The 19,191-nt window shown below is 30.4% G+C and overlaps 1 protein-coding gene across 1 annotated transcript in view; it reads right to left on the bottom strand.

Moving 5' to 3' along the window:
* The window catches only part of LOC134716486 (uncharacterized), a 36,999-nt gene that overhangs the window by 9,655 nt on the left and 8,153 nt on the right, over positions 1-19,191 (bottom strand). The window contains exons 5-10 of the mRNA XM_063579490.1: positions 18,086-18,231; positions 17,032-17,140; positions 16,237-16,344; positions 15,796-15,936; positions 13,554-13,620; positions 3,032-3,083 (exon numbers count right to left, since the gene is read on the bottom strand). Of these exons, the coding sequence (XP_063435560.1) occupies positions 3,032-3,083; positions 13,554-13,620; positions 15,796-15,936; positions 16,237-16,344; positions 17,032-17,140; positions 18,086-18,231 (623 nt within the window). The remainder of the gene's footprint in view (positions 1-3,031; positions 3,084-13,553; positions 13,621-15,795; positions 15,937-16,236; positions 16,345-17,031; positions 17,141-18,085; positions 18,232-19,191) is intronic.

The raw sequence follows: 19,191 nt of genomic DNA, 5'->3' as shown, positions 1-19,191 counted from the left end.
AAATGAACAGAGATATATAAAGATATCTATAAAGAAAGTGGGAAAAATACATGTACGTTTTACTGCGAGACGATTGTTTCCAAATTGGCATTAGTACATGTAGATGAAACAATAACCATGATAGCTAATTTTTTAAATATGGAATAAATACACTTTATCGCTATTTGTCCGTCATTACTGGATATCAAACAGGTACCCAAAAAATGTTGACGCCATAAAACAAAATATCTAACGCCACAATGGAAAAATGACTGATGTATGTGTGAGCCAAAATTTGTTCCTGTGAAAAAAGTTCCAGTGGGAGAACTTTTTTCACAGACAATTTCTATATAATTTGTTCGATCTCTATGAAATAAGTTCCACACTTTACCTGGTGAAATAAGTTCTGGGTTTGTGAAATTTGTTCCTTACCTAGTGAAATAAGTTCCATGTTTGTGAGATTTGTTCCTTACCTGGTTAAATAAGTTCTGGAGTTATGAGATTTGTTCCTCACCTGGTGAAATAAGTGCCATGTCTGTGAAATATGTTCAACTGGTTAAACAAGTTATCTTATATTCTGAGCACTTGTCACCAGTGAGTTTAAAGCATACCTGTCAACCTGTGACGATGAAAATGCAGGTCATGACCTGCATTGAAGAATCAAATCTCAGGTCATAACGCGTACGAACTTTTTCGAGCTGAATTTCAGTATTAATGGTACATTTTCTTATTATATATATGGAAAATACCAAAACATCAATGCATGTTCACTTGGTTAAGTCATTTTATTCTAATTAATTATTATTTCATTGCACTTTTAAAGATTTTAATAAATTTGTGTAATACAGTTTTATGTTCTTTACTTTTTGTAAATATCAGATACTAGAATTTTTTTTCAATTGTAATTTAAAATGTTTGAGACTATTGGCTCACACAGCAGCTCTGAAAACAGTAGGAAATTAGACTAAGATAAAATATAGTAATACAGTTAAAGGCAGTATAAATGTAAAAAATAATTTTCAACTTTTTTTTTTTAAATTGTATAAAAGTATTAAATAATGAAAAGTTATTTTTCAAAATGTATTTGAATTCTAATTTTTTTTATCATTTTATCTTTTTCACCCATAAAACGTAAATATAAGGAATAATTTTGAATGGTGACAAATTAGGGGAAGTAACTCTAACTCTATTTGTAAACAAATGTAGAGCAGTTTATTTACGACCTAAAGCTAAGGTAATTGGTGTTAATTAACAGTGTGTTTGACACCAAATCTGTCAAGTAAAGCCATGCACTTAATGGGTCACTTAAATTGACAGTTTACATAGCTAGATGAACTTCCTGTTCATGGAAGAATTACGAATTTGCCGGTATTTCAAAAGAATATTACTTATGAAATCAATCGCAAGGCTAAGAAATACGGGTGAAATCGGGTCATTTTCGGAATTCCCGGGTGATTTCAATGACCCGGCGGGTGTCCCGGGTGATCCCTCAGCATTGTGAAAATCTCGGGTCACACCCGCAGAAAACGGGTCAGTTGACTGGTATGTTAAAGCCATTATAAAAACATGTATTATATTGATAATGGGATAAACAAAAAATGTGTAAATATCCAATTTAGATCATGTGGAGTAAAACAAAAGTTTTATAACATACTCAATTAATAATACTAAATATGACAATTATGAACCAGGAAAGAGTAGAATAAGAAATAATAATAAAAGTCATTCCTAAAAAAAAAGTATTATAAATAGTTAAAGATGAACATTCGTACTTTTTTTTAAAAAGGACAAAGTGACTGATCATGATTTTAAGGCATTAAGAAACAAAATACACACTCTTTGAAAACTGTGCAATGACCATAGCTAAGAACATGTATGATTAGAACAACCATGACAGATCAACACTGAGGAAACAAGGGGGTTGAATACCACATAAACGATAAACTATAGATATAAATTATGATTCATGATCATCCCTTTTATTTCTTATCTTCATAGGAGTCCTACAGTCATGCCTTCAATTACAAATGTACCCCCATGCAAGCATGATACTTATTTTCTGTGAAATAGGTTCGAGCAGAACATTTTCATTGATTTCTGTAAAATACCTTCGTTCAAAACTAATATCACAGGAACTTATTTCACTTATTTTTTTTTAAATTTTAATATTGGAACAAAACTCATGGTGCTGTGATTTTTGTTCTGGTCCATATTTCACACTTGGTTAAAAAATTAGTTCCTGAACAAATTTTATAGTGCTGGAACATATTTTCTGTGACATTAGTTCCGGTGGAACATATTTTCTATGAAATTTGTTCCGGTGGAACAAATGTCACGCCGGAACAAATATTTTGTTACATATGCATCAAAAGTTCTAGTCCAAATAATTATGACGTCTTGAAAGGCTATTATATTTTTTTTCTTTGACGCCTTACGTCGAAGTAAGGCGTCAAAAATTTTTTTTAAAAATAGCCTTTCAAGACGTCATAATTATTTGGACTACAAAAGTTCAAGAGGACAGGTGAGCCGGGATTAGCGATAAATTGTGAAGAAAAATCAATTCAGATTTTCGAAATGACAAGTTTTCCTAGGTTGACAACTAAGAAATCAGCATATCACAGAATTTAGCGACCATGTGACATTTTTCCCAATGGTTTAGTTAAGTTCCTTATGTTATATTTTATAATAAAGTATATAGTAGGAATTGTTTCTGAGACAAGTGCTAGTCCAAATAATTATGACGTTTGGCAAGGCTATTTTAAAAAAATTCTGGAACGCCTTCCTACGTAGGAAGGCATCCCAGAAAAAAAAAAATAGCCTTGCCAGACGTCATAATTATTTGGACTAAGACAAGTGCCTGTGCTCAAAAGTCATAACTTTATTTACAACGGAATATATTTTTTATCGACATATTGGTCGACGTTTTTAATAATTTGGATATTAAGCTACATATTCTGTTTTTTTTGTTTAGGAAAAGAATCTTTATATTTATGTATTCTGAAAAGTGTGTGGCATCCCTTTCATTACCAGGTTACAAAAAAATATTGTTTACTTTTTCCAGGAGACAGCCTGACCACAGTTTCCGGATTTTATGAAATCGCGTACTAAAATAGTACAGAGTTTTCGCGAACTTGTTCGTAGATGTATATTTAATTTATAAAATTTACTTATAAAATAAGTAAGTTCTAAATTATTTTGATTAAAAAATCATTATTCTGAATATATTTAGAATTTAATTTAAATTTCGAAAATGAAAGTAGCGGAATAATTCCCCCGGGCCGGAAGTGGAATTAGCGAATCCATGATATCTCGGCCTATAACAAAATCGGACTATACCAAAATCGGACTATAACAAACTCGGACTATACCAAACTCGGACTACTAGAAAAATATAAGTATAATGTTGGTTGTTGTTGTTATTGGAAATAAATTTTCAATTCTTGATTTAAAATTAATTTTTATCTTCAATTAATTGTATAATTTATTTTTAAAGGAGATAAAAAAAATACGTTAACAAGATATATATTTAAAAATAAAAACCAAAAAAAATCTTTTTGATATTCATATATTAAATATTTACCACTGATTTGTCTTTGTAGTATTAATTGTAATAATGTCCCTCTCAGAATAAATTGTTCTATGCATATTTTAATTGATTATGACACCATGCCACGTGTATAGTTGACACCTTTTTAATCACCATAGGTTAAACAAACACCTGGCACATGTACTGTTGACACTTATCTAATCACCCAAGTATCTGTTATTACACGAAATTGGGAACTAAATATCCAATTAAATGTGTCTTGAATGAATGAATATATTTGATTGCAGAAGCAAACATAATGCTATAGCAAAATAACATAATATACAATTACAATAATGACAGTAAACAAACAGAGAACAACACAATATGGTCATAATAAGCACATGTATAATTACAACTGTTATGCAATGATTATTTGTGATCTTAACTTCCATGCCGCATTAAGAAATTTACACAATTGTTTAGTTAGACTCTTTGAGCTAGCCTGTAAAAGAAATAACAGCTTTCTATTAGTTGGCCATGAACAATAATATTTTGGTAAAAACTGTAGTCTCAATGATCTAAAGGCAGGACATACTAGAACAAAATGGTACTCGTTTTCAATACAATTCATATGACAGCATATACATATACGATTTTCTCTTACAATATTGTCAAAACGACCAACTTCAATATTTAGTTTTAATGTTCCACTACGCAGTCTGGTCAGTATATTACTATTAAAATCATATTTTCAGTAATCTTCTAAACAAAACTCATTTTTCAATTTTCTATATAAACACAATTTTTCACAACCGTTCACAGTAGTAAACCAGTTCTGGTAATATTGATTTATGTCCTGAAAGCGAGACAAAGCGGCGTCAATATTTAGGTTCCGAATGCGGATAAAGTCTTTTGAATGAATCTCCGTGAAATTTTACGAAAGTTTGAGAAACTGTTTATGATCAAAAGAGTATTCAGAGCAATATAATAATGCAATTATATCTTTAATTTTCCCGCATTTTAAGGACAAACTGTATTTCTTTCTGCCCTTAATAAGTGGTCGCAGTTTGGGCTGACATTTTGTTATTTCTCAATTACATTAACTACTTGTTGAACCTTCATCAATTTGATGAAAATGCCGAAGAAGCTTTTTCTATGACTATATGTCTAAAGCTAAAACTTTGAAAGCATTTGTTTTCGTTCATTTTTCTGTTCTTTTCTGATAGACAGATAGCCGGACTCTTCTTTACGCAATTAATTGTTTTACATGCTCAATTTATAAACCTTCATAGATTCTCGTGAAATATTCCAGATCAAGAAAAAAATGTCCAAAGAAAATTTTATATATTTTTTTAAATCCTTTTAAACTAAAAGGAATGATAAATTGATTCACTTTTTGTGGGAAGAAATCCTAGGTGTTCCAGATTTTTTTATGTTGCACCTCTTGGAAATATTTCCCCCCGTGTTCATTAAAAGGTGCTTTTGCCTCACTCAAGACACCCTTTAAACTTATTTAAAAGTAATATTGGTTTGGACTTTTTCTCTAAGACCATTAGGCTAGCTTTCAGTTTATCACGATGAATAAGTCAACATATCACAAAATTTAACCAAAACAAACAAACCATTTAGATTCCAAGTATATGTTGCTATCAATGATTTTTTTACTGACAGGACTCATTACGGTATCTCATTCTCGATAGCTTTCGGGGGCTTCATGATCATCCCTTTCGAACCCACTGCCAGCAGGTGCTTTAACATTGAGCGGTTGGCACTTTTCTGAATCCATGACAGATTAGTGAAATTGTTAAGAAGCCATTCACTGTCAATCAAATTTGTCTTTGTTTATTTACTAATCATACACCAAGGATTAAACACAATAAAAACACGAACATTTTCTTTTGTCAATAAACATCATAAATCACAATAATATTTCAAGTATAAGTTAATTATCCTCATTAATACATATCTAATTCAACTCATGTAACAAATATTAATCATTTCTGTATACGATCTTTTCTTTTCAAAAATATTCATTATAATCTCATAAATTCGTATATAATTTTAATATATAAGTTGTTTTTTTTATCACAGTAAAAAAAACAATCTTCTAATCGTAGTCCGAGTTTGTTCAATATATTTCTGCATATAAATAATGGTAGGCCGATTTTGTTATAGTCCGAGTTAGTTATAGTCCGATTTTGTTATAGTCCGACTTTGTTTTAGTCCGAGTTATCCAGCAGCGGAATTAGCAGAAAGCACTGTCATTTCTTCAACATGTTTTCAAGTTTTATTCCAAAACTTTCAAGGTGATCATATAATAATTTGCTCTTCTACTTCTACTTCTACTATGTAATGACCGCCTTCAACACGTTGAAGTTTACGTCACTTGCTCTTTTAAGAATTCATAAATGAGTCGACAGAGAAATTATGACAAACACTATTCAAATATTTCTATAATAAGATTAGCATTCTTGGATATACCAAAAAAAAAACCAAACAATCCTACTATACATTTGATAAAAGAGGGACGAAAGATACCAATTGCAAAGGGACAGTCAATCTCATAAATCTAAAATAAACTGACAACGCCATGGCTTAAAATGAAAAAGACAAACAATAGTACACATGACACAACAGTGGCGGATGCAGGTATTTTCGAAAGGGGGGGTGCAGGGGGGTGCAAACATATGTCCCGATTCAAATGCATTGATCGGCCAAAATAAAGGGGGGGTGCGGACCCCCGGAACCCCCCCTCTGGATCCGCCACTGCACAACATAGAAAACTAAAGAATAAACAACACGAACCCCACGAAAAACTAGGGGTGATCTCAGGTGCTCCGGAAGGTTAAGCAGATCCTGCTCCACATGTGGCACCCATCTCGTGCTTATGTGATAACAAATCCAGTAAATAGTCTAATTCAGTAGATCACATTCATGAAAGGGAAGAGGATTGTAGTTACGAAGTAAGGAAAATATCCAATATCATTTGTGAAATGGTTATTCAATAACGGTCAACCAACTCGTGATGGCATCCGTAAAATTTACGAAGGGATGATTTCAACTTCACCATTTGAAACTCTTGGTTTAAAAGCTTCCTTGTGAGCAGCAACCCTCTATCAAGAAAACCATGATAGGAAATGCAAGCACAGGAATATCGTATCAATTGGGAGATCTATATATACCCCATATGCAGGTGCTGCTGGAATGTTGCAACTTAGAAATAGAAATTTCACAATTGGAAAGCTGAAATCATCTCTTTTGTCATAACATTTTGTTTTCAATCGACCCTTATTGTCAATTTCTAGATGTAAGTCAAGATATGAGGCCGACTTAACTGTTTCTGTAGTATCCTTTATCTCTAGTTAGATGGGATAGATGCGTTCCACATAGTCACCAAATTTTGAATTATTTAGTGAAAGAACATCATTAAATTTCCACCTGATAGATCAAACTGGGAACATATATGTTCCTGGATCAAATAAAGTTATTATAATCAGCTATCATTCACTGTTGTTTCAACAATAAGCAAAATCCGCACCATACCTGAAACCTGACATGACAAATCTTACACTAAGAAATACAATATAGTAGTTCTTATGTTGATGTTCTAAGTAATAGATAAGAAAGGGCATCTCTGTGTAAAATAAGATTGAGTGCACACAATCTTGCTATTGATGAAGGTATATTTAGTTTAACCCACCGATAAACGAGTTTGTAATGTATGTAAATCTAGTGAGGTAAGAGATGAAAATAACTTTTTACTGAAATGTGAAATTTTTTCCAACTATAGAATTAACTTTAAAAATATTATATTAAATATACTTCCTCCATATTGTAGTGAAAATTAGCTAAATATTTTAACAGCTGAGGGGGAGATTTTGAGCGAACGACATTTTCAACTCATTGCAAGTGAAATATATGACCTGTTTATTTATTCATCTACAAAACACATATAAGCGTTACTAAATATACTTTATTATTTTAATTTGATTTAACCTGTACAGAGTGTGTTGCTAGTTTATTACCTTTCTATTAGGACAACTTTAATGTGATTGTGTTCCAAGTGTTCAACTGAAATGAACTGTATTGTTTAAATGGTACAGTTTGTTTATGCACAATCACATTAACATTACTGGTTGGAACATTAAGAAGCTGTGTTTTTTATATGCATAATTATTTTCACACACTTACTCAAACTTGTTATTGTTGATGTTATTTCTATAAATATATGTCATATGTGAATTTGTAATTTTTACCTGTTGTGAAAATTGTATACTTCATGACAATTTTTTATTTCATTATTCATGTATGTGTGTCTGTTTGATATTTTGTAATTGTTTGTTATATTTCATTGTATTTCATGAGGGCCTCAGGGAAGATTAGCTTTATAGCTAACTGTGTAACCCTCTTTAAATAAAGAATTATTATTATATTATTATTATTATTATTATTATGTTCTATAGATAACTTACAAATTTCAATTCAAACATTGAATAGGGGTATAGATCTTTTAAGTGATTTTTAAAATGAAGTATTATTTTTGTCATAAGGCATCTAAAAATCATTAAATTGCCTTCCTTTCATGCCTTTTATGATTCTTCGTTCAATTTGTATTTAATTTATATTGTTTTATCAATTCACATTATTGTTAAGGGGCACTTAAGCTACGAAATATATATATGAAAGACCTAATATATTATATTTTTGGGCTCAATCAGTAATGCAATGCAAAAATAAGCAAATAAACATTGATTATGAGATATTCACTTGCAAGTGAATACTTCGACCTCATTGAATCCGTATTCTACGAACTATTGACATTATACATGTTATACAACAAGAAGTTTCCGTCTGTCATATGTTCATTGTCCTTGACCTAATTGCTGCAGTATATATAGGTCGATCTCTATAGTCTTTTGGAACACCAGAATTCTTTTCAGAATACATCTGTTCTTTCTGAAGGTCACCTGTGGTACATTGTATCTGTGATTAATTGATCTCGTGCATATTTATTAGTGTTGTACATTTGCTTTAGAGATAAGGATTAATCAAGGCTGTACCTGATTGATATGATCTAAAGTTTATAACATTATAGTCGCATATACGGTAATGTTTTTAAATGACAACATGGGTTCACATTGGAGATTCTAAAGGGTGTTTTATAACTGAGCCATATATGTATTGCTTGTAAAAAGTGTTTTTAACAATATTTGTTTTTATATTTACAGGTTTTTAAGGTGCACTTATCATTCTATAGCAACACAACAAAAAGCAAGTGAAGGGACAAATCAAAATTTAAGAAATAGTTGGAACATATGTCAGTCATCAAATTTACAAGTGCAAAATGGTTGTAGACTGTTACAGAATAACATTAATACCACCAATCATCAGAGTGTTCGCTTCAGAAAATATAAAGGTGGCGAAACTTTTAAAGCCAGCGCCTGGAAGAGGGCTCACAAACATGGATTAGAAAATGTGCTTGTTAACCAAGGATTAAAGGAGGCTGTTTGGAGGAAAATTTTAAAAGGCAGAAAAAGACTGTTTATTGTTCCAAGAATTATGAATTATCCTCCTATGAGTAAAACTGACCAAATGCAACTACCAACTCTAAAGAAAGGACTTTATAAATTTTATCCATATCAGCCACAAGTAAAAACTTGGAAGAAAGTCTGATGTTCTTTATTATGATAATGCAAATAAAATTCTAGTTTATTGAATTCTCTCTGATTTCTGTTTACAAATTTTTAAATGAATTTATTATAAAATTGTATTACAGTTGATCTTTTGGTCAACAGGGGTAATATATATACAAATAAAAAAAAAGTGGTATGATTGGCGAAGAGACAACTCCCCACCAGCAGGGACGTATATTTATAAGTCTTTGCCACCAGTGACCATATGCTAAAGAAGTAAACAACTACAAATGTATAAGTTTCGATATGCAGCCTTCTTCAATGAGCAAAACCAAAATGCAAGATAAATATATGGATCTTTTTTTTACTCTTTATTAAATTTGTTAGCTAAAAGTTGTAATTTTCTTGTAACACTGACTCGCAGACTAATTTTGCTTAAATTTACTTAATTATGACTGTATAACTGTTCAATATTTCCCTGAACCATGCTGACTTGTCTCATCTTTTTTATCAACATTTTTTTTCTTTTTGCAATGATTCTTTAACTGTATTTGGCACAGTACATGTACACAATGTATGCACAATGATCTGAAAAATTTGGAGATTTCTATAGAAAAAAATCATAACAATCAGAAACATGATTTTTTTGTCATAACACTTCTGTTGTAATTTTTATTTCCTTGCTGTATCAGAAGGAGCATAAGGGTTTACCTTCGTCTGAACATACATAGGCCCTTATATTTGTTTTCCTTCTCTAACTTTAGCTTGTCTCAACCAAATGTTATGAAACTTATATACACAATGCTTATTACATGTACCACCAATCTCTTGTCAAGTTGTTCCCATGGATAATGGACACATTCTCCATTTATTTGTCTCTTGTACTAAAAGCTTTCAAATATTGTGGGATGCATTTAGTGAAAATTTAATTCACTAGAGACCATGTTTTCTTCCTTCTCTCTGTGGAGCTAAGTATGATGAGAAACAAGATTGTGTCCAAAGTACACGGATGCCCCACTTGCACCATCTTTTTCCATGTTTAATTACACTATATGACTATACACCCCTTTCTACGGTAACTGTGAAATTGGGTAAAAAATCTAAAGGTTTTTGGTCAAGGTAGTTTTTGATGAAGTTGAAGTCCAATCAACTTGAAACTTAGTACACATGTTCCCTATGGTATGATCTTTCTAATTTTAATGCCAAATTAGATTTTTTACCAAATTTCACAGTCCATTGAACATGGAAAATGATAGTACAAGTGGGGAATCCATGTACTTTGGACACATTCTTGTTCTTATTTTGGTTAATATGTTTTGGAGTTTAGTGAGAAGTCCAGTTTTGATGAACTAGTATATATTATTCTTCAAGGAGCCAGCTGAATAGCATCTGGGTGCAGGATTTCACTGTGTTAAAGAATAAAGACCCATTGGTGGCCTACCGCTATTTTCTGCTCTTTTGTCTGGTTGTTGAGACTGACACTTTCTCTGTATTCATTCTAAATTTTATTTCTAACTGATAGGTTCTTTCTGATATTGACCTCATTTTATTGTTCATTTGTCAATAATGATGAATTTCTTCAATTTTTTTGGCAATTGTGTTGTTGTCTATAAACTTATGATTTTTGTCAAGCCTGCAATTTTTGTTGCAGAAAGCTCGACAAAGGGATAGTGATACGGCGGCCGCAGCGGTGTTAGCTCACTTCTTAAAAGCTATACATTTTAGAAAGTGGTAGACCTGGGCATGGGTGCTTTATATTTTGTATATACATGTATATGCCTCATGGTACGAAGATTCCCTATTCTCTCTTACTATAAGTAATAGGATAACTATATTTGGTATGTGCATACCTTGCAAGGTCCTCATGCTCATCAGACAGTTTTCACTTGACCTTGACCTCATTTCATGGATCAGTGAACAAGGTTAAGTTTTGGTGGTCAACTCCATATCTCAGATACTATAAGCAATAGGTCTAGTTTATTTGGTTTATGGAAAGACTGTAAGGTGTACATGTCCAACTGGCAGGTGTCATCTGACATTGACCTCATTTTCATGGTTCAGTGGTTATAGTTACGTTTTTGTGTTTTGGTCTGTTTTTCTCATACTTTATGCAATAGGTTTACTATATTTGTTGTATGGAATGATTGTAAGGTGTACATGTCTAGCGGGCAGATGTGACCTGACCTTTGAGTTTTGGTCTTTTTTGTCTAATACTATATGTCATAGGTCAACTATATTTGGTGTATGGAAATATTTTATGATCTATATGTCAGTCTTGCAGGTTTTATTTGACCTTGACCTGGTTTTCATTGTTCATTTCTCAGTGTTAAGTTTTTGTGTTTTGGTCTATTTTTATTAAACTATAAGCAATAGGTCAACTGTATTTGTTGTATTGAAGCATTGTTAGCTGTACATGTCTGCCTGGCATGGTTCATCTTACCTTGACCTCAATTTCATGGTTCATTGATCAATGTTTAGTTTTCTTGGTTAATGATAAGTTTATGTGACACACATAACAAAGCTTTATATTTAGGAGTATCAACATAATATCAATGATTAGTAAAGAAGGCGAGACGTTTCAGTGTGTGCACTCTTGTTCATCCTTGGTTTCTTCTGACTTTTTTGAACATAAAAATTGATATTTCTATGAAATTTTAAAAACTGCTTTTTTATTTTGTACCATGATTAAAATGATAAAAAATAGATAAGTATTGTAAATATATTTATTGAGACATGATACTAAATAGATTTTTACTAGACATAGTAAACATATAGTTTATTGAATACAGTTCTGTATTTCTCAACTGAATTTGCAACTATTTCTTTATGGTGGTTATTTTATGTACAGATATAAAATATTATGATTTAATAAAATAAAATAAGTCAACATGTAAACACTTGATAACCCACCAATGTCAACAAACAGCTGCAGGGAAAGCAATTCTCAGTTTGAGTGTTTCTAAATACTAGAAATTACTGTTATTTGCCATTAGTTTGCACTGAGTTTCTTGTCTAGATCATACATAATTAGTTTTATTATTATACATATAATTTCCATATTGTGAATGCTAAGGTTTTACATTGTTTGTTTCCTTGAATATAATATGGTGTAATTCAATCATTATTTGAACCCTTTGGCTGACAACAACACTTTACCATTTCATTTCTTGCATTTTAACTAAATTTATTGATACATTTTAATTTGAAACTATTAGATACTTATGAAATTATAGCGATGTTTTCTCTTTTTAAATGTGAAAAATGTGACAGAGTTATAATTGTAATAATTTAAACTTGCATTATGAAAACGTTTATAAATATGAATCAAATAATATTTTCCTCAACATCGCAAAAATCTAAATTGCATTTTAGTCAAAAATGACAAAATCCCAATAATAAATGCACACATAAATTTCTGAATTAACAGTCGTCCCTTTGATGACTGAATTACTGGTTAGTTAAAAATTGAATCATCATTTTTTTTCTTCATTTAAATATAAACAATATTAAAATTTTGATGAGGCAGTCAGTTAATAGAATACAAAAGAGTATTTTAAAAGGCAAACAAAAATATTCAATTGAAAACAAAACTAATTCATCAATCTTTACCAAAGATTAGCCTGAGCTCATTTATACACTTATAAGAAAATTATTTTAAACTTAATTGAGTTGTTTGTAGAAAGGACATGCCTTTCCAAAATAACACTAAAATTCATGAAGCTGAATTTACATAGTTGTCTCTTAAAATTGATTTACAAAGATGGTTATTAAATGTAACAAAGTCTGTGTTTGTACATACACAATCATTTCAATACACATAACACAATATACATGTAAAGGGGGACAACTACACACTATTTGGTCCCTTCTTAGACTGTTATGAAAAAAAATAACAAATTGAAACACATTTGTTATAACAAAAATAGTTTATTTGAAACAATTTCAGTTCTATTATTTTCCTTCTTGCATATATATATATCAATTATCAATGTATCACTGGAAAAGAAAGATTAAGTACATTTGTCTATATACATAAACTTTTCTTGCATGCAATTCTTTTGGGTTGAACTTGTCCAAGGGAACCTATTTCTATTAGTGGAGATCTTGTTTGGCAACAATAAATTTTAATAATGGATAGGAAACAATAATACAATAATCTCATCCTTTTTCAACAAAATATTTCAAGGACATTTTTTTATTATTGAAAGTGTTAGGACTTGAAAGAAATATTTTAAAATTTAAAATAAAATTTGAAACTTAGGTAAAATAATATGATTTTTTTATTTTATTCTATGTGGCCTTACATCCCTTCTTGGCAAGAAACAGAAGAATTTGTTATAATACATTCAATGAATAAAATACAAAATTGTAACTTTCAACCTATAAAAATAACAACAGCAAATAGTACAATTAATCTTCTTCTGTCTTTACATATTCTTTGGCACTGTATTTTTTGTTGTCAAATGGTTGGAGATGAATCTGAAAGGAAAATATCAGAGCTTTATAGTTTTAATTTAACTGAAGCAATTCACAGATACTAACAGTGACCAATATTCAAAAGTTTATATTCTGCCCCCTCTCCTCCTCAAATAGTTGTTAGTTGGTATACAAGAACAGTAATGCCTTTTTTTCTAAACAAATTAGCTGAAGATGTGATATTCTTGTCAACACTACAGGGAGATAACTCTGTAAAACCAGCTAAACGTTTTAATCACCTTGTATTTTTAAGAAAATATTAAGCTTCTCAATATAAATCAAAATTAGTGTTTGTCACACTGCTATCTATCCAACCATTTTTTTCAGAGAAAGTGATTGGATCAAGTTTTCTGAAATTTTTATATTTTTTTCAAAGGGTCAAAGAAAATATTGTCAAAATTTTATGACAATAAAACAGGCCAAAATTATTTAAAGGAAGGTGTTGGGTACCACCTTAAACCTTAGCAGAGTATGTCATTGAAAAAGCCCCAAATTATCTCCCTTTGATGCAAACATGCCATTTTTTGACATTACAATTGAAATATCTTTTTCAGCTCATCTGTGACCTACATGTTTTATTATTGTTTTCCAATAAGCTGTTCTCAAACTAAACTATTGTAAAATTTAAGCGATTTCTGTAATTTAATTCTTTCCTTATTTTGATATAACCTCTATTTCTCCTATTAGTTCAACAGAAAAAAGTACCTGTACAAAAATATATGCAGTTTTCAAAGAATAGATTGTGAGCTTAAATGAACAGTGACCCCATTTTTATTTCATTTTTCTATTAAGTATATGATAAAGTTCAATTATAGAAAAATATAGTGAATCTTATATTAAGTATATAGTAAGTCTGCAAATTTAACTTAGCTATCTTATGACCTGCAGAAAGTCAGATATATGCAAAATATGCACCTTGCTTAGGATTAAGTAGATATTACATTCTTTGTAGCCATTAGTTGAGTTCATTCTTTAAAAGACTTCAAACTAATACCAATATTATTTATCATTTCCTCAGACATGTTAAAAATGTTTGCAGTTATTTACAACTGCTTTGTACAGTTTTGAACACAGACAATATTTTTTTATATATCATTAATATAACTTAAATTGTATTATGAACAAAAGTCAAAGTACAATAACCATAATTGCTAAGTCAAAAGCGCACACAAATAAGAATGTGTCCAAAGTACATTGATACCCAACTTGCACTATCATTTTCTATGTACAGTGGACAGTAATATGGGCCAAAAATCTAATTTGGCATTTAAATCAGAAAGATAATATCACGGGGAACACATGTACTAAGTTTCTAGTTGATATGACTTCAACTTCATCAAAAACTACTTGACAAAACCTTTAACATGAAACTTGCACTATCATTTTCTATGTTCAGTGGACCGTGAAATTGGGGTCAACAATTTAATTTGTCATTAAGATTAGAAAGATCATATCATAGGGAACATGCGTACTATAAAGTTTCAAGTTGATTGGACAACATCAAAAACTACCTTTACCTAAAATTTAACATGTAGTAGGACAGAAAGACGGATAAATGAACATAATGCCCCTCTTCTATTGTAGGTGGGGCATAAAAAACGAATATTTGAAAAAAAGAACAACAGTTAAACAAACGAGAAAATAATAAGATTGATTGAAATATATTTTCAAATTATATATTAGATTTTACTAAGAAGAGTTACTTCCCCATATTCTTACTTGATTTATAAATTGTATACACAAATGTTCATTTAATTATTATTTTGGTTTTCTATGTCATACTAGATTCAACAAACAGCAATAAATTTAACTAAGCCAGAACTGACAAGACTTTAGGTAGTACTGGACTACTTTTGTTGAGCTTAAAATATAATATGACCTTGACTTTGGTTTGTTGTAAAACATTTCAAAAAACGAATTATGTCAGTCATCAATCAGCAAATACCAATTTTAAAGTCTTTTAGATATTTGAACCCCAATAGCAAAAACTTTTGCTAATAATATAAACTATAAAAGGACAACAAAAACTGTAACATTCAAGATGCATTAGAAATAGAATAAAACATGGTCAAATCCATATTGCATGCTGTATCACCACTAGAAACCAATATCAGTCCTGACCACCAAAGGTTATACTGTTGCTATAAATATTTGTGTAAATAAACATAGTTTTCATACCTTAATAAAAATATCCACTTCATCACATCTACTGAGATATGGAAAGTTACCTCCTGATTTTAAATGTGCACGTTTAGCTTCAGGATAACATTTATATAGTTCTTCTCTCACGGAATGTGATAAAGCACAATCATCAAATACCTAAAATAAAACAATGATTATCTGGTTATCTATATATAAACTACTTAAAATGGGTCTAAAAATTATTCATATTTGCGTAATTTTTTTCTCTTCCAATTCCCGTTAAAACATCTGTGAGTGTGTACAATTCAAACAAGACATTATGTAGCCCATAAACCTTTTTATAAATTATCAAATTTCTGTATTGCAAGTTGATCAGTGATTATCTTAAATGTTATCTTCTTGCTATACATTTCTACAATAAAGATCAATTTTAAAATTATGATCAGAATAATAAAACTTAATTATATACTGACTCACATCCATTATAGTAATAGGTATCTGTTGAATTTTCTGTGGTTCTACATAACAATTCATACAATTTAAGGTAAGTCTTGATGCTAGCTCAGCTTGAGTCAATCCATCCAACTGAAATATAACAAATATTGTCTATAAAAAAAATTAACTCCTAGCCCTACAGTGATGGTAAAAAAATAAACCATAATTTACTTTATTTACTATTGGTTGCAATGTTCAGAAATGTTTAGACAATTTTACTTGAACAAAAAGCATCAAATCAATAAAGTTACTGAGAAAAATTTCAAGATACTTAATCAGTGAATATAGAAATCATCCTAATCTCTGATATTGACCAATGTACTTTGGAGTACATTTCATACTTAAATACTGCTTCTTCAAAGATATATATATATTATAAAACATCTAGATATCAGTCAACAATATTTCTTACGAGGGCTCAGGATCATTACAAATAATGATACATGTACACAATAAATAAATTATGTAAATGCCTTAAAAGTGAATAAAACATTTCCAATATTAAAACAAGAAATCGTTAAATGTATCTATTAATATGTAGGATTGCAGATATCCTTCATCTGACATCAGTATGACTATGATGTAAAATTAATCATATCAATCTATTGATTTAACTATAACAATCTTGAACAATTTATACAATTAAAACCGAACACAAAAAACGCTTGTTCAATTCTAAAATTTCTTAATATATTTCTGCATACAAATTATCTATGATATAATTTATACCTAAAAATTTATTCTTTAATTATATAAATGATTAAAAAACATAAATACCTTTTCAACTAAAAAATCTATTGAATCACAGATACTTGGATCTACTAGTCCCTTATCAAAGTTTCCCATTACCATTTTCTTAAGTACTAATGATGGCATCATCCAAAAACTTCAATTACAAATATATAGTGTGTGACAACATTTAACATATAAAATGATAAGTATACAAATATATAGTGTGTGACAACATTTAATATATAGAATGATAAGTACATGTATACAAATATTTTCAAATTTGCATCTACCTCTTTTTATTACTTAGATTACTAAATAAATAGTTGATGGTCTGTAGATCTCATTGCAGTAATAACATTAATTTACAAAAAAAAAAATCAAAACAAATTGGGGTCAAAACTCTAATTTGGCATAAAAATTAGAAAGATCATATCATAGGGCACATGTATACTAAGTTTCAAGTTGATTGGACTTCAACTTCATCAAAAACTACCTTGACCAAAAACTTTAACCTGAAGCGGGACAGACGGACGAACAGACGGACGGACGCACAGACCAGAAAACATAATGCCCCTCTACTATCGTAGGTGGGGCATAAAAATGAAAAAATCCAATGTTTGTCTGTATTTATATACCTAATCTCTTATTTTTCGTTTATATGCCTTTTTGATGTAGTCAAGCCATTTCAATTGATATTTCATAGTGTGTCTTTCTATGTTGTGATGTTATACTTTTTTTTCAGGTTGGGTAAAGGTTGGTGCTTATAAGAACATTTAAACCTGCTGCATTTGTTTGCACCTTTTCTTAGTCAGACTCAGGAACCTTATGTTTATTGGTGGTCATTTGTTGATGTGGTTCATAATTGTTTCTTGTTTTTTGTATATAGATAAGACCCAGACCATTGGTTTTCACATTTGAATGGTTTCACACTAGTCATTTTTCTAAGAGTAAAGTCATGACAAACATTTATAAGGAACATCAGTCAAACAAACCCTAAAGTCTTCGGACTCCTAACTTGTACCTATGACTTTTAGAAAGATCAGTAACTGAATCCTTTGTCTAATTAAGAATAAAATGTAGAATGTAAATGTATACTTACGTTGGTGCAGAATTAGTTTGGTTAAATATAGTTGTGTCGTAAAATGAATTGCATAAGATAAGTGATGCTACTCTAGGTGATCGGTATGTATACTCAGCAAACTTCTGGGCTAAAAATCCCCCTAATGATGCCCCAAATAAATGTACCTAAAAAAAGGAAAAAAATATTTTTATGTACGAACTTCAAACAGTTTTTTTAATGTTAACTTTTCTTGAGTTTTTTTTTATTGTATTATGGTGCTTAAAGTTAAATTATATAGAGATATTTAAGGTCTGTATTTGTGTATTTATTTCATGCAGACTTCTTTTAAACTGAGTTTTACTGTTCGTATTACTATGTGTTTGTTTTTCTACATTGGCTAGAGATAAAGGAGGAGGGATTAGATCCCAAAAAACTTGTACAACCATGCCACATTTTTGCGCCTGTCCCAAGGCAGGATCCTCTGACAAATGTTAGTCTGGTATTATTTCTAATTTTAGTTCATTTATATATTTCAGAGTTTAGTATGATGTCCATTATCACAGAACTAGTACACATTTTTGATTAAAAGCCATCTGAATCATGCCTCCAGGTGCTGGATTTTTTTGCTGTATTGTAAACCCATTGGTGGCCTTTAGCTGTTTTCTGCTCTTTGGTCGGGTTGTTGTCTTTTTGAGACACTTCCCATTTCCATTCTCAATTCTTAAGTATTTAGAGTATTGTTGTCATATCATATGTAAATTATTCAATATTCTTTGTTTATTTAAGCGTTTACCAAGGTCTGCATTTGATTAATATCATTCAAGGGAATACTTCTTTTAAATAAAATTGTGAGCTCAATAATGCAAAATAAATATATTCATCATATACATTGTACTGTACAACTATTGTTAATCAGTCAACTCTAGAATTGTGAATTGACTCTTACATAACTAATGAATGTGACTCATTATTTTTCTAGGGTATCACAATGGCTGCCCGCCCATATGAAGCTAGGTATGAAATTCATATAAGGATTATCAGCATTCATTTCTTAGTTGTTGACCTCTAGATCAGATGACTCTTGATTGTGTTTGTGCCATAAAGCTACAGTCTCATATCCTTACTTTCCTTTTGTTTATATAGGT

The sequence above is a fragment of the Mytilus trossulus genome, chromosome 4 (assembly GCF_036588685.1).
Source record: "Mytilus trossulus isolate FHL-02 chromosome 4, PNRI_Mtr1.1.1.hap1, whole genome shotgun sequence".
Taxonomy (NCBI): Eukaryota; Metazoa; Mollusca; class Bivalvia; order Mytilida; family Mytilidae; genus Mytilus; species Mytilus trossulus.
Note: the sequence above shows the minus strand (reverse complement) of the source record. Positions and strands in the feature narration are given on the sequence as shown.